General features: G+C 39.2%; 1 protein-coding gene across 3 annotated transcripts in view; it reads left to right on the top strand.

Moving 5' to 3' along the window:
- Window positions 1-10,407: 10,407 nt before the first annotated feature.
- The window catches only part of LOC122771282 (dystonin-like), a 39,802-nt gene continuing 34,020 nt past the window's right edge, over window positions 10,408-16,189 (top strand). For 2 of the 3 annotated variants that reach the window (XM_044028760.1, XM_044028759.1), the window contains exons 1-2: window positions 12,413-12,471; window positions 15,119-15,196. In XM_044028760.1, the coding sequence (XP_043884695.1) occupies window positions 15,137-15,196 (60 nt within the window). In that variant the 5' untranslated portion in view covers window positions 12,413-12,471; window positions 15,119-15,136. Of the gene's footprint in view, window positions 10,463-12,381; window positions 12,472-13,957; window positions 14,057-15,118; window positions 15,197-16,189 lie in introns of those variants that run through there. The other variant, XM_044028757.1, reaches the window with a different exon arrangement.

Here is a 16,189-nt window from a genome sequence, read left to right as displayed (position 1 = left end):
TGATTTGATTCATATCATGATATACATCAATGTCAAATTATATAGAAAATATGATATCATGATAAGATTTTTTTCCCATATCACTAAGTCTTATAAGTCTTCTTTTGAGTCACACTTATCATCTCCAATAATTAGAAGAAGTAAGTGAGGCCGTCACCAGGCTTCATGTAGCAACAAACGGAGGAAGTGGTTCAGTAATTCCACTACCTTTGCTCCATAAGCAGTGATAGGCTGCTATGATTAAATGCTAAAGACTCATCACACACGTGTTGCTAAAATTAGCTACATAATGCAGAAGTGGGTCAGCAATATGTACAAGTGAATTTCAGCTGCTTCTTCAAACAATAAAACCTTTATATAAGGAAAGAAACAAACCCCTTTAAAATACACCACCCACCATATTTGTCCACACAGTATAATCTTAGCTTTTGTTCTTGTTTCCCACAACCTGTTCATTGGATTTGCTTAAACCTAATATAGAGCAAATATTTGAATGCTTGTCCTTCATCCTCCTGTTTGCACAGTCGACCACTAAGTTGATGGTTCAGGAGTAACACTAGTCTACAGAGGGCACACACACACACACACACACACACACACAGCTCAGCTCTCACTCACCGTCAACTAAATGAAAGGGTGAGAGATTAGCTTACTGCTCCACAGAGATGCTCAGTGAGGTATGACAGGTGGTAGCCACACACAGGTCTGTGTATTGTGATGTGTGTGAGATACTGTTTGTTCATAAGAAGATATCCTTGACCTTTAACCCGCTGTGTGCACTCGCAGGCTTATTAAGAGGCGGTTGTCTGAATGATGCTAACATGTTCTCATCAGAGTACATGGATGCATGATTTGTAGTAATTAGATCAGCTGTGATGCTGCAGTGCACCTCATTGTATGGATTTTTCATGACATAAATATTGGCTCCATTTATATCAGGAGCCAAGTCTGGGCATCAAAGGTCAACAAAGGTCAACACATTTGACCACCATGTTTTTGTGATAGCAGGAAGAGTTAGGTAAGAGTTATTCAGCTTCTGCTTCTTTAATACATTTTACACAATTTACCTTTAAAGGAATAAAGGCACAGTTCAAAGTTCTTTTGTTCTTTTTATATTTACCTATAACCTGCTCACAGTTTCTTTCAAAAAGTTTTTAATTTATTTTAATTACAGTATAATGCAGACACTCTGTAAACGTCACAGCCAGCATTGTTTATTGTTCTTATTGAAAGTTGTTGATTATTTTGACTTTGTACATTCTGTCCATTCCGTACATTCCAAGTATATTTCATTATGTTATTAATCTATTTTGATAATCAATATTTTGTTTTATAGAATTATATAGATTTCTGCTTCTGAAATGTGAATATGTTCTGTTGTTGCTCCATTTAACAAATAAATCATATTTTTAAGAAAAAGAATTGAGAGGAAATAATAGTTGCAGTTAAGTTGGTTGTTCAAAATGTATTAGAAGCTCTTTCTGAATATATAAATAAAGTACAGTTGGTGCATGTATAGAAGCAACAAAGCAGACTATAAATATTTGAATGTGTCACAATAAACAAAAGGCATCTGTTGTATCTGATAGTGCTGATCTAGTCCTTGAAATACTAGTGGTTGCTAAGGAACATGAATTCACACATTGGCTGTTTCTATGTACAGCAGCTGCGCCTCTTTAGAGCCTGGTAATGCATTCAGCTCAAGCTGCCCAGGACCATGTGCCTCGCTCTCAACAACTGCTCTCCTGCCGCTCTGCCTAAGACAAAGGCCTCTACCGGGCTCTTAGTTTTTGGCCGGATTGAACCAGACACGCTTACGGGTGTAAAACTGGAACGGTCATTATTAGATAGAAACAGACAGGAGGCAAAAAAGGGAAGACAAAGAAGAAGAGAACACAGAGCATGCTGTTTTCTAAGACTGGCCGTATGCTCTTATCAGGTCTCCACAGGACATCTGCTGCTCCACAGTATTAGCTTTCATCTGTTTGTTGTGTGAATATTGACTATATACAGTATGTATGACGATTCTCTTTGTTATCTTTAAACCATTTGAAGAGTTAAACCAACCCCAGCAGACCTGAGTGGTGTGATACTAACAGACAATTCAAGAATAAACACGAGGTTCTGCTCATGCATCATCACAACCTCAGCAAATCACACAGGGAGAAATCAGAGAACTAATGTTTCCTGTGACAGTAGCTCATCACAGTGATGCACATTAGTGATGCCCACTCGTGACGCATGATACTGGCTTTAAAACCTATCATCACATATCGGCAAACATAGGCTGAATAGGCTGCTGCCTCCTTGACTCCTCTGCAACTATTATTCGTGTATGTATATTTATTTCGCACAATGAAGGAAAATTCTATCTTCGTCTGCTGTGACATGAGTTTGCACAACATGATGCTAATCTCGCTACACAAGAAACTAAATGACATCTGCAGCTGTGCAGGGGAAAACGCGTGCGTCGCTCAATTATTTGTTCAAACCTCTTTTTAGTTTTTGTCATGCATAAAACGATAGTTAAAAATGATATAATAAAATCTGAAAAACAGCAGTTTTACCTAAACAAAAGCAGGACATTTCGGGGAAATACACGTTCTGATCTGTCTGATAGGGAAGGTCATTCTTTCCATTGCAAATATTTCAATAATGATATCAAATCAGTATAAATGGGATGTCTGCTCTAAGACATTTCCTTGAAATTGCTCTCGAACTCTTATTGTTCCTCATTTATGAAACAAGCACACAACAGGAAATTGTGATTGTGGTCATTTCCACTCAAAAGTTTCGCTAATGTTTTCCCAAGACTGATTTAAAACATTTTGGTGCAGCAATAAATCTGAGATAATATTCAACAATATTTCATCACTTAAACGTACAGTGTTGTCTTATGAAGTTTCATTGTGGAGCTGAATGTCCCTCAGGGCCACACGGTGGGCGCAGTGGCTAGCATTGTTGCCTCACAGCACAGAGGTCACATGTTCAAATCCTTCCTCCTACAGTCCAAAACCAAATATGGACTGTAGGAGTGAATGTGAGAGTGAATGGTCTCTGAAGGGGGCAGACACAATAAGTGAACCTATATTTTGAACCTTTATTTTCTGTGCATGTGAACCATGATCCCATAAGAGCATGGTATTTAAATCACGTGAACCGTGTCACATGAAGATTTCTGTGCCCAGATCTTCACTGGCTTCTATGACAGACGGATCTGTTTGCCCAAGTTAGTGATTTGTTTTGTATAAATATTGGTCCTGAGACTGGCCATTAATCAGTGTTTTTTCCAGGTGAGAAGTCGGTGTGGAAAATGTGCGTCAGCGAACAAGAGAGCGAAAGTAGGCACAACCAAATGATAAATAAACTCGTTCACCACAAAATCCTGGAATGATCAAACACAAATCCCCAAACTACAGGAAATCATTTCCCATGCGTGAATGATAATATATAACAAAGCAGCAGAGTATCAGCTCAGTTTGGCCGCAGAATACTAATTCAGTCATTTTAATCTGGCATTTCTAAGCTCTGGAAAATCTATAAAAGCTTCCACAGTCCATTTATTTTCTAGCAGCTGCTGTAGCCCTAAGCCCCTCCCCTCTTCTTTAATGCAAACGCTATTCAGAAACGTACTGACCATGCATGTGGTGATCACGTTCCTCCTGTGCTCATCCTCCTGAGTGTTGGCAGGCAGCCATAGAGCTGCCGGGTTTGGGGATGAATCACATGACACAATTTTATGGGACATTAAGTCTTGTTGGGAACTTGAGACAGGATTGTTTGGGTGTTGGTATTTCATGCTCTGCTCTTTTTTTTAAAAAAAAAATGATGTCTTGTTCTTTGGACTATAAAGTTTGTTTTCGTTTTTAAAACCACTGATGTCAAAACTCCAGTTTCTGATATTAGTATATTAATATCATTGTCGGGTATGTCATTTTTTTTGGTTTTAAAAGGTTTTTGTGCTCCGTGCGTTGTGATGGAGAAGCAAAATGCTGATTGGAGAAACAGACCATAAGTTTTGTTCAATAAATGTTAATTTAAGTCAAAATCATTTGCTATTGTTGTCCTGATTTGTGCTGAATATCATCAGCCATAGTCTGTGCTCAACACTTGAAGAACAACAGAGCACAGTCTGAGCCTGGACAGAGATATGATTTTCATATTCTGAATGGGATTATTGCTGATTACTGCTCATAAAATCTGAGTTTACACATTGATAGCTGATCCAATTTTTGTTCATTAAATCTGAAAAAACTATAAGCTGTGATTGATGTGAATGTGTGTGCTCCTGCTTCTTCTTATGACATATTTTGTGAGACTAATCTTTCTTTGTGTTTTTTCTTGTTCTGCCTCAGACTCCCTTTAGACATTATTGGGAAAACAATCATTCTGTTTTCACATGTAAGAAGTGGGACACGAGTGACATTACTTTTAATGCAAGAAACCACTGCTATTTGCAAACTGACCTTGTGTTTTCACACTGACTGGATTGGTCACAAAAAGCTTTGTTTTCTTAAAATGATTCCAGTAGTCGCTGTGCTTTGTTGCTGTACAGCTAATTTGTTATACATGTGTTTATACATGCTGCCAAGATTCCATTAATCTTGGTTGAATAATACTATGTTTAATGTAGATATTGGTGATGTTTCTTTGTGCATGTTGTTTTTCAAGTCTGCACCCTTTGTATGTGCACACTTAAAGATTTACACCTTAAATTATACATTTTGATCAGGATTTCCCTTTATCGAAGTGTGAGGGTCGACCACTGTGTGGAAAAAGTGGACTAAACTATGCAAGTTGCAGCTGTTGCACATATGGAGGCTAGTATTCTAGTATTAGCAACTGTGAGTGTAGTAATGTGAATGTGTGTCCCATTAGCCGTCATAATCCCCCCTTTCCTGTCCTTGACTTTGTTGAGTGCCTCTGTATGTAGAGACAGTCCATCTCATAAGAGATGCCAGCTTCATCTTCATCCTCCATCCCCCGGTTTATTACGTCTTATGAGCCTAAAATGTAATAATATGAATATCTGTAGCATTTATTAGGAAGAGTGCACATAAAAAAACAACTAAATAAGCCACTGTTCAGTCTTGTTTCAAGTTCAGCAATGTTGAATTGGCAGCACACTGTCTATTGTCAATGTTTAGACTGCCTACTGTCACACAAAATAGCATTTTACACAAAGGAGTTGTAGACAAGGTCTCTGCACAGACTCTTTTTTCAGTCTTACTTTATTTTTTAGGCTTATTCCGAGGTAAAGGCTGGGTGGAAGGGCTGCTTTAAGGCTTGGCAACCTGTTTCATTTGCTGAGTTGTTCCAGCCACATATTTCAGACTCTGCCCTACCCTCATGAGTAGACTGACTGTAGTATTCTCACTTAAAAAGAATGACAAGAATTCTCGTACAGGTGCTCATCGTCTCACTTTGTTCTTTTTTGTTTTCCCACCCACCGAGACACCACAATGACAACATTGTCAAAATGCACAAGAAGGTGCCCATTATGTTGGCATCTGTGGTGATGGGTAATATTACACGCATAAAACTGACCAGTAAACAAACCACTTTAACCTTGTCACTATAATTGATCAAGGGACTTCAAGGATGTTCTCGAATGTCTTGTTTTGTCCCCAAACTAAAATGAATCCGTTTTAATGATTTCTTTGTTATAAATAACCGGAAAGTATTCACATTCAAGAAGCTGAAAAATCAGAAAGCTTTTTTTAATTATTAAAAAGAAAATCCCAGTCAAATCGATTATCAAAAAAAGTTGACAATTCATTTAGTAATTGATTAATAATCGTTGAAGCCCTAGATGGAACTCATTCTCATTATTCATTTGATTATTTATATCTACTTCAAGTAGACAAGCATCAAAGCCTCACATTTGAAAAACTTGATCTCTGCAAGCAGCAAATATTTTGCATATAAAAGAAATCTTGAATTTTTATTACCAAAACAGTTGGTACTCATTCCAAGGTCTACTCTTGTTTGATAAAGATCAGTAAAGAGCCTTTAAACTGGAACTCAAAAGCTTTTCCAGATTTCACCCATGGTTCACAGTTCAGGTAGTGTGTACTGATTACTGACCCAACAGCCAATGACAAAAGAGTAGGTGGGACAGTAAAATAGTGTCAGAAGGCGACAGGAAGTAGCGGTAATATCTGTCACTCTCGCGTTCTGTTGGTTTGACAAGTCATGTAGTCTGAGATTCCTCTTCAGGCGCAGTCGTTATGTTTGTGATCCCCAGCCGCTCAGTCGTCGTAAATATTTCTGCTGAAACCAGTCGGTCAGTGTGAACGCCGAGTCTTTTCAGAATCTGTATCGACTGTGAAAGTTGTTTAGTGTGTCCCCGGCTTAAGCTGTATTGTGTCTTTTTCTGCCTTTTTACTGCTATAAAGACTTGATCCAGCAAACATCTAGATTTTCTTTTAACTGGAAGTGCATGTTCATCCATCCACCTTCTACTGCTCTATCCTCAACATGAGGGTTGCAGGGGCACTGGTGCCTTTTCCAAGTTTCCAAGTTTGTGACCAACTTACTTCACAATAACACCAGCGGCTGGCTAAAGACAAACTAAGGTTATTTCTCCTACACATCTGCACCTCAGTTCTGTCACTGAGCGCAAGTTAGCATGCTGATGTTTGCATTTAGTTTAAAGTGTTTGTGAAGCCATAAAAAAAAACTGCTGCCTGCAGTCTTGTTTCAAAAACAAGGCCAAATTAAAAATATGAATTTGAGCATTTTTTCCCTGCAATGTGCTTGTGATTCATGTGCAGCTGAGATTCATTCTGCTATTTGTTATATTTTGCATGGTCTGATTGACTTGATAATCCGTGACCTTGTTTTCAAAACGAGGCAGAGAGTACCTTTGCCTCCTGAGCTAGTGATGACACCAGAGATGTGAACCTGAGCAAGAATGTTTAGCAAGTCCTTGTCAAATGCTCAAAGGTTGAGGGTTTTTCAGTTCAGCCTCCATACTCTGTTTTGGTTCCCCTCCCTCTAATGTGAGGCAAAGAGGATTACACTGGCTGGATTCTGATTGCTAGGACTTTTTGACTCTGCTCTGCTCAGAACGTTTGGATATTTTCGGCATCCTGACGTAACAAGACGCCAGAGGGTGTCACTGCCCGGTCCTCTGTGCCACACTCTTTCTGTCTTGGAACAATAAGTTTTTTTCCCTCCATATCCTCTTGTTCAGAAAATCTTATCAACAAATATGATGAGATGTGCTGTTGAGTTTTCTGCTACTGCATGGTTGTTTTGTGTTGTTGGACACAGTTGCTACGGTTTCTGCAGACACGCAACCATTGCCATGTCCTTGAATCTCGTTCAGTGCTTGAAATGCATACATATAATGCTACGTATATTTCTTGACCGTCTTGTATCACATTTACAAATCAAAAAGAACAACTACAGACCCTGCGACAACTGGTAACTGGTTTATTGTTTTCATTTTGAGAAACAAGCTTGAGAAATAACTCCCTTTTGAAACAGGACACAGACATAATCAGTTACCTGTTTATGTTGTTGCGTAAGGAAATGACGAGTGTCACCTCGGAGGCACAGATTTTGTTGCCCGCAGTTGTGGGGGCAGCATGGTCTCTGCTCGGGTTATTTATAGCCACGTGCACATTTGCTTTGCTGAGGTCCATAAGCTCTAATGCCGTCTGTTGTGTTCGACACTGCAAATAGTCCCCAAATTACTTCATTTCCCGTCCTGCATCGTGTACATTAGCTTTTGTGAGGGAGGCGTTAATGGCAAAAAACATTTTTACAGGGCAAACGAAATGTCAACATGTGCAAATGTAACATGAGACAGAAGTGTCTACTTAGGCCTCTTGTGTGAGCCTACAGACATCAGCCAATTAAAGTCAAAGGTCACAAGCTGCTGGTGAGACACTCCACTGTCCCCACACCTCTGGTGAATGTATAGTTTAACTCTAAATTAGATTGAAGAAATTAGGATTTTGTATTTAGAATCATCTTAAAGTTATTGTTAGAGGAATAAAGATGGTTTGTTTTCCTTTGTCTGCTCTCACCATGACTCAATTAGGCTTGGCTGCTGCCTATAATCTGGAATGATTTGATTTCTTTATGAGTAATCATGGAGCTTACTTTATATTCTCATAAGATCCTCAAGAGGGCACCCTACTCTTATAATTAAATTAATATATTTTGAGAATCACAGGTACAGAAATAACTCATTGCATTTCAAAACCTACGCTCCACTTCTGTCCATTTATATGAGTTAAGCATTCACATGAAGGGCAGAAATTATGATCGTCTGATGTTGATATAATCTGGTGAGCATGTCTCTTATCAGTAATCTGTAGCACAGTAGCTTGACTGTGTGTGAAAGCTGCTTGCTCACAGTCGTCTCATCCTTTGCTCTAAGCTGGAGCGCTTCATTGAATACTTGCTTAGCCAATCTAATGTGTATTGACGAGTTCCTCTCCAGAGGTCTGTGTATCTTACACCTGATTGATGCTCTACTGCAGACTGTATTGCTCTGTGATTCAGCCGTCCTGGCAGATGTGTCACCGATGACACAGACGCTCTACTGTCGTCATATTAAAAGTAGGATTTAAACGTCTTCTTGCTCTAGTAGTTGTGATTTTTTTTTTTGTTTTATTTTAGTCTGACAGACCAACGTGTTCTGTCTTTTCTTTGACGTTCCAGCTTCGTGCCCCGCCTTGAGCTGGACCATCATACAGAATAATTGGCAGGTCAACCCACTTTCCAATTCCCAGCAGATTTGACTTGTGGGCTATTTTTAGGTGAGCTAAATGCAAAAAAATCTGCAGCGATTGCATTTACTCAGCTCTCGTTGTACCGTTGTTATCCCGCTAATGTGTGTTTTAAGCTTAATCACATACCACAAAAAGATTCCACCTCTCTCTAAAGTGTATTCTCAGTTGTTTCTGGCTGCTGCATCAGAGACAAAATATCAAAATTAAAAATCTACAGTTGAGCATGTTTATAATGCTCCAGGTATTAATAATGAAGTGTACCATCCTGCCACAATCATTCAAAATCTTCTGAAAATCTGGTACTTTTCCTTTTTTTATTCTTTTCATCTTCTTTTTACAAGAAGTACCAATTTTTTCTGTGGTCTGTCTGCTGCTAGATAAATACACAACCGCATGAAAATTCAAAACACAGAGTAGTCATGGAAAACCTGACAGGACTCGTTCTGTAGGCTTGATGAGGAACAGAGTCACGGCTGCCCTAGAGGCTGGAAGGCAGGCAGGCAGGCAGGAAGGCAGGGAAGAAGAAAGTGACTGTTACTCCTTCCTCAGTCACTTATCCACATGGCGTCCGTTTACCTTAACCATGAGCCTCCTGACAGACCTCAGGAGCTGGTGCAGGGGATGGTGTACCTGCTTAACACCGAGAAGGAGCGCAGGACTCGCCTGGTAACGCTCATGTGCTGCATGGGTCAGTATTTATCTTGCTGCGACTCGTCATTTGCTTGAGAGCTTACTGTGAGACGTCTGTGATTTCTGACTCCAAATAGTGGGTAAAGTGTTGTACTCTGTACGGAGTCATATTATCAGGAGGAGCTTTTCTATGTTGTTAGTCCAGTGGTCAAAGTTCTGGGAAATGCTGGTGTTTTTAGCACTGAACTGAAAGAGCCAACAAGTGCTGCTGTAAATCTGATCAGTTTCTATTTTTTTCACACATGTCACACATTGAGGGGTGTGAAAGAGGGGAGTGCACACTGCGTTATTGACTGTTGCTTTGGGTGACATCTGTGAACGTACACTTTCAAAAACTGATATGGTCCTGGTCAATTCACTAATCAGGAGGATTTGTGATGGAATTTTGTTTTGCAACCTGGAGACTAATTTCACTTTCACATACAGTCTCTGGGACTGACACGGGATGAAGGCCAACCCAAAATGAAAAAAAAAAGGGTTGTCTGGTAAACAAATACCAGAAACAAGTATCGTGATGAAAAAGGTTTTATTTGATAACTTTTATCTTTTGAATTGTATACTGACCTCACATGCCACTGGTGGGGTTGCTATGGTGATAGGAAACAAAAATCATAATGTGGTCAGCATGTTTGGAGAGGGTGATGACACTTCAGTCTCGGGACGTGACATGCTTCTTTTCAGCCACAGGGACTTGAGGTCTTTGCAGGTCCTGACTGTGCAACAGTCAAAAAATATTTCAACTCTGGTCATTTGAAAAAAGAAAGTCCATCTTTTATTAAAACATTTATTATTCTCAGTATAATTGATTTTGTCCCTAGTTTCTTTTTTTCCTCAAAGAAATTGTATTATATATTATTATTATGGCATCTTAGAAAGTGTTGTGTATATATATTTCAATGTATAAATATATAAGTATATATATATATATATAAAGCATGTTTCCTTTTCTCTCTTCCTCAGATGAAAGAGACAGAGTGCAGAAGAAGACATTTACAAAATGGATTAACCAACATCTGCTGAAGGTAAGAATGAATGTGTGCTGATTGATTTGTGTCCTGTGTGTTCCTCTGGCAAATGTGTTCCTTATAACAGAGATGAAACCCAAACAACTTAAGAAATACCTCTCTTTTTTCCCCCCCCTACAGCAAACCATTTCCCTCTTACATAAACAATCCATTAGAAAAAAGTATTGAAATAACAATTACCACTGTCCTAACATGCCAACATTCCTCCCTCCACACTCATTATTAAAGTCATTTCGCATGACACGTGGTGCTACACCGCTGCAGCAACAGGTTGTATTTTGTTGATTTGGGAAGTTGGATTGCTTACTACATTTTTTGTTTATCTCGCCAAGGAATTTAAGGACACATTAACAGACAGACGAGCACTGACATGTCTCTTCTAATATGCTTTCTTAAAACAATTGACTCACTAGCTGGGAATCATGCAATATTAGCGTTGATATTTCAGGAGCACACTAATCATTCACACATGCATGTATGTTAGGCATAAACCTGTGGTCATCTAACATGTTACCTTTCATCAGAAGTGACAACACATGTGTTATTTAATGGAGATGTATTAAGAATATGAACAACATCATTTAAACTGGTTACTGGAATCCCAGTTCAAAACATTACAGGAGTGTAGATCAAGTAGGTTTCCACATTTGCCATTATACTTAAATTACCTATATATATATGTATATATATATATATATATATATATATATATATATAATATATACATAACTGTCCTGTCTGTCTTTTTTATTTTATAAACTTTGAGCTTGTTTGGTTCATTTTAGCATGTCAGCAACAGATCTTTTTTTTTTAAACACATCTCCACTGTAAACCCTCGTTTTTCTTCTCCTCTGGTCGAGACATTTGTGAGAGGGGTAGTAAGGCCTTTTAGGTTCAGTATCATTCGATATTTCTGATCACACATCATGTCATTTTATGTCTTCCATTTCCTACATATAGCACCTTTTAATGGCATCTGCCAAGTTAGTCTTAACTTGAAGGTTATGGATCAATCTTCACTTGCATGTTCTATCCATCCATCCATCCATTTCTTATATTTTAGGTTTGTGTGTGGCGCTGGAGGCAATCTCTCTCCATAGCAATGTCAACGTTAGGTCAATTTGATTTGCAAAGTAAGATTCTGTTCGACGTGTTTAAAGCCTGTGTACTTGATTAGTTTGGATGTGTTGAATGTGAGGTGTTTTGTTTTGTTTTGTGACCTCCACAGCTTATTGTTAGGCTACATGCATGGTCCAGGTGAAACTAGGGGTGCTGAGTAATAGTTGCGGTTCTGCTCGGCTGACCCCATAACATAAGGGCGCAGAACTATTTCGGTTCCACAGCTGTGTCTGCTATCTGGGATTACAGTGCTGAAAGCCCTGTGTGAAAGCAGGTCAGCGGGCAGCAGGCGGATTTCAGAGGTGCGGTATTTAGGACAGGAAGGAGCGAAAGGCCTGCTGCAGAGACTGTAGTTGTAAAGTGTCTCAGTCAAGAGGTGAGATGTGAGGTCAGAAAGATACACTGCTCCTGCTATTCTTCAGAGTATTCTATTATTGGCCTACATGTATTTAAGTATAGAGTTTAACTGTGGAGTAATAAAAAAAGAAAAAAATACATATATATATATATATATATATATATATATATATATATATATATATATATATATATATATATATATATATATAAAGCAACAACCTAAGGCCCTTGCGACCTGTCAGCAGGGACTCGCTCCAATGGCCCCGCGGCCCTCATTTGGAGGATAAAGCTGGAGACCGTGAATAAAATAATTTTTTTCCTAAACAATGTAAAACACTATTGTTGATTTTATGTGCAGTATTTCCAACAATTGCATTGATTCAAATGTAATATGTTGAGTTTTCTTACATTTTGCTTTCTTCCTTGTGTCTGTACAGGTACGGAAGCATATAAACGACCTGTATGAAGATTTGCGAGATGGACATAACCTGATCTCACTGCTGGAGGTTTTGTCTGGAGACAAATTGGTGAGTTTACGTCTCTTGTCTCGGTCATGTTATGTTATGTTATTATTCATCTCAATTTCTATTGAGATTTGTCTCAAGGAAACGCACAACATTCAGATATTCATTCCTTCTTACTGGTACTGGTGGTACAAGGGAATCCTGGGGTTTTTACATTCTGTAGAAGGATCTTGTAATGTTTACACTAGTGAAGTCACATTTTCTGTGAAATGCAAGCAGTTTTGATTTAGTCTTCCTTTTTGGTCAATCTGGGATATCCATAACAGTAAAAAACATGATCATTATTGTGATAAATTTTCCTGTGTTGCTGATAATAATAAGTGAAGATAACTAGATAAGTGGTATCTAGCCTTTACAGGCATAGGACACAAAACATAGCCCCCTTGACGACTTGTTGTTACCAAGGTGTTAACTCATGGGGAGAACTCTAACATGTGGGGAAGTAGCTTTTAAGTTGCTTGATGTAATAATCAGTCAGTAATCAAGTTTAACTTGCTAATAAACCTTTTAAACTCACTAACTGTCAAAAGTAAAAAAATAATCTCATCCATGCTACATGGTTACAGTGGGTTCTGCAGGTCCTTTGTTTTTTGAGACTCATGGATAGGGCATTTTAGCTTTACACACACACACACACACACATACACATTTTATTTATTTTGAGCTTGGAAAGCTGCACTGTTACTGTGATTAAAGCCCAGCTGGACTTAAGTGAACATGATCAACATTGTGTAAGCAATTCCTAATAATAATATAATGTAGTAAAATATTCAAATTTCATTTGTAGTTCGAAACATCTTCATATTTTCATGTTATCCAAGGGATGTTAATGCTTCACCTTGATTCAATCAATTTCAAAAATATGACCTAAAGAAATGGGGTTTGGTGGAATAATACAGAATAAAGACCAGATATGTTTTGGTCTCTCATTTTTGGTCAAATAATAAGACCAAAAATGTGTGAAAAACTGGAAAAACATGCTGATTATTGAATTGGTACTGTATAATGCGATGAAGACTGTTGGTGAAGGAAATTAGAATATCTACAACTCTGTATACTACTGTATGTGTGCCCAGTCTGTCACACATAGAGCATATAGTGTGTTATCTTTAGAGAGTGCATGTTATTCACGTCTGTATTTGAGTATTATGTCATTTGTCTGTTAGTATATCGTCCTTTTATCCTTACAGGACGTACATGATGTTACCATGCTCTGATTATAGTTGAGCTGTATGCATTCCTGTGTGAGGAACTTTAGCAGTTACTCCCTCTCAAGACTCCAGTGTGACTAACTATCATCTAAGTGTCTATTTTTTTTTTGTTCTGTTTACATCCTACTTTCCCCATCATCTGTTCTCAACTCTTTGTGGTCCTTTTTTTTTTTTTCTTTTTATCCGTCCATCGTCTAACTTCCTTTTTGATTTGGCCGCTCTGTGTGTTTGTCCATGTCTTCCTTTCTTCCCCCATGTGTTGCCTTTTCGGTGATAAGCCAAGGGAGCGTGATTTTCTGAAGACATTGCGGTTGGTGAGTGGGACAGACGCATGTGCAGTTGAGCAGCATGGCGACACGGTGGATGATGATAAGGGGGTACGTGTGGCTCACCCCCTCCAACTCCCTTTAACAGACTAATTCTAAACTTGCTGTGGCCAGTTAACAGGACCGTAGAAACAACCCTCCTATCCCACTGTGATTTGTCCCTTGTAGTTTTACGTATTAAATAATACATATTATTCCAAATCACTTTAAATACCCAAGTATTTTTCCTTTTTTCCACTGTTGCTGAATGTGTGACTTCATGTTTTTAAGTGCCACTTCTTTCAATCAGAAAACAAGGTCATATGTTTACATGATCAGGTAATGAAGAGAAATGTACACATGATCCCGAAACCCAGGCAGCTTCCTACTCGCATGTTCTTTTTAATACATGATACAAATACAATTGTAAGAGATTTGGCACACCGACCTTCAAAATGCATTAGGACATTTTTCCATCTGCTGCTTTAGACTACCGTACTGCTTTGAAGCCTCAAGGAGGCGTCACAGGTGAATGAGATTCATTAAATGAATAAGATGGGGTTTATCAGATGATGTCGCTTTGATACTGAGAAGACCGTGACTCATCATGGTCTTCTTACCATCAGTTTAGAGACAATGGCTGCTGCTGCTGCTGCGGCTGCATCCTGGCTTGACTACATCGAGTGCATTTCATTACCTCATGCTTTAGCCCTTGAATGTTCATGTGTATTTGCCTCAAGAGGTCATGTGACATATTGCTGTTTCAGAGCACCGAGACCTGAATGAACCTGTGTTTGTCAGACTGGGTTATCGAGCAGGTTAGGTTACTTAATCTGTCATAACATGTTCAGAGCAAATGAATGAAGGTTGAAATTGTGGAAAATGTTCTAGGGATGATCCAGTAAATGAACTGTGTGTGTACAGATTTGAAGTGGACTTGCAGTAATGGCTGCTTTTGTTGTGGGTAGAGTTTATGTGTGTGTGTGTGTGTTCACTTCACCAGATCAGCTGGTAAGAACCTAGAAGCATGCCATGTGCCCTCAATGACAGTAATCACTTTTAAAATGTCATTAGTTTTAGAAACATGCTCACTTACCAATTACACTGCTTTTATTCCCTTTTTTATTTCCACAGCCTCGGGAAAGGGGGAGGATGCGCTTCCACAGACTCCAGAATGTACAAATAGCACTGGATTATTTAAAGAGGCGGCAGGTAAGAATTCACCCAGATGTTTTTTGTTTGTCAACTCTCGTGCACACTTTTGTTTGAGGGCTGGAATAAATTTAAGCCAGCATTTTCATTCCCCTTTCAAAACTCAGTCTGCTGCATTAAATTACAGGAAATTCGCCAGCAGTCAGATTTAACACGAAGTCTATTATACGGTGATGTAATATCAGAAACACATTTCCTGCCTTTCCCAGGCTGTCATGGCTTCTTATGCAGTATTCAGCCAAAAGTCCACTCAGAATATTGAAATATACACTCACCAGCCACTGAACTCTAATAGAGTGGCAGGAGTGGCATCCGGTGTGGTCTTCTGCTGCTGTAGTTCACCTGCTTCACGGTTCAGAAAATGGTCTTCTTCATACCTTGGTTGTAACAAAAATGGTTATTTGAGCTACTGGTGCCTTTCTGTTTCTGTTATCGCAGAAACTGCCACTCTTTGGATGTTTTCTCTGTCAGTTTTGCTGTCACCTCTAGAGATTGAGACTGAGACTGAGAAACCCAGTAGATTAGCAGCAGGCTATGAAATACTCAGTCTGGCCCGTCTGCCACCAACAACCAGGACACAGTCAGTGTCACCCAAATCACTCTTCTTCCACATTCTGATGCTTAGTCTACATAAAATGCATTGTGCTCCTCCTGCCCTTGAACATGTGTACCTAATGAAGTGGCCAGTGAGAGTATAAAAGGGTGAATTTGCCACAGCTCATGCATGCAGCTGCGTTGTGTTTTGGAAGTTGCATCATAGTGTGACAGATCTGGTCCAACCCTGTTTCGCTCAGTTCATTAGACACCGATAGCAATGGCAGCATTTGAGAAGCGACGACCACCAATCCCATCGGTGGGGTTGGGCTCTGATTTTCCCTCCTTTCCCCTTCCCCCACCACACGCGGGACGTGATAAGAAAAGCAGCCGCGCTGAGCTGGAGCCAGATGTGACGTAAAGGCTCCAGACAAAGGGTTCATACATGGGCACAAATTG

This window comes from Solea senegalensis, linkage group LG6 (genome assembly GCF_019176455.1).
Source record: "Solea senegalensis isolate Sse05_10M linkage group LG6, IFAPA_SoseM_1, whole genome shotgun sequence".
Taxonomy (NCBI): domain Eukaryota; kingdom Metazoa; phylum Chordata; class Actinopteri; order Pleuronectiformes; family Soleidae; genus Solea; species Solea senegalensis.
This window is presented reverse-complemented; position numbering and strand designations above follow the sequence as displayed.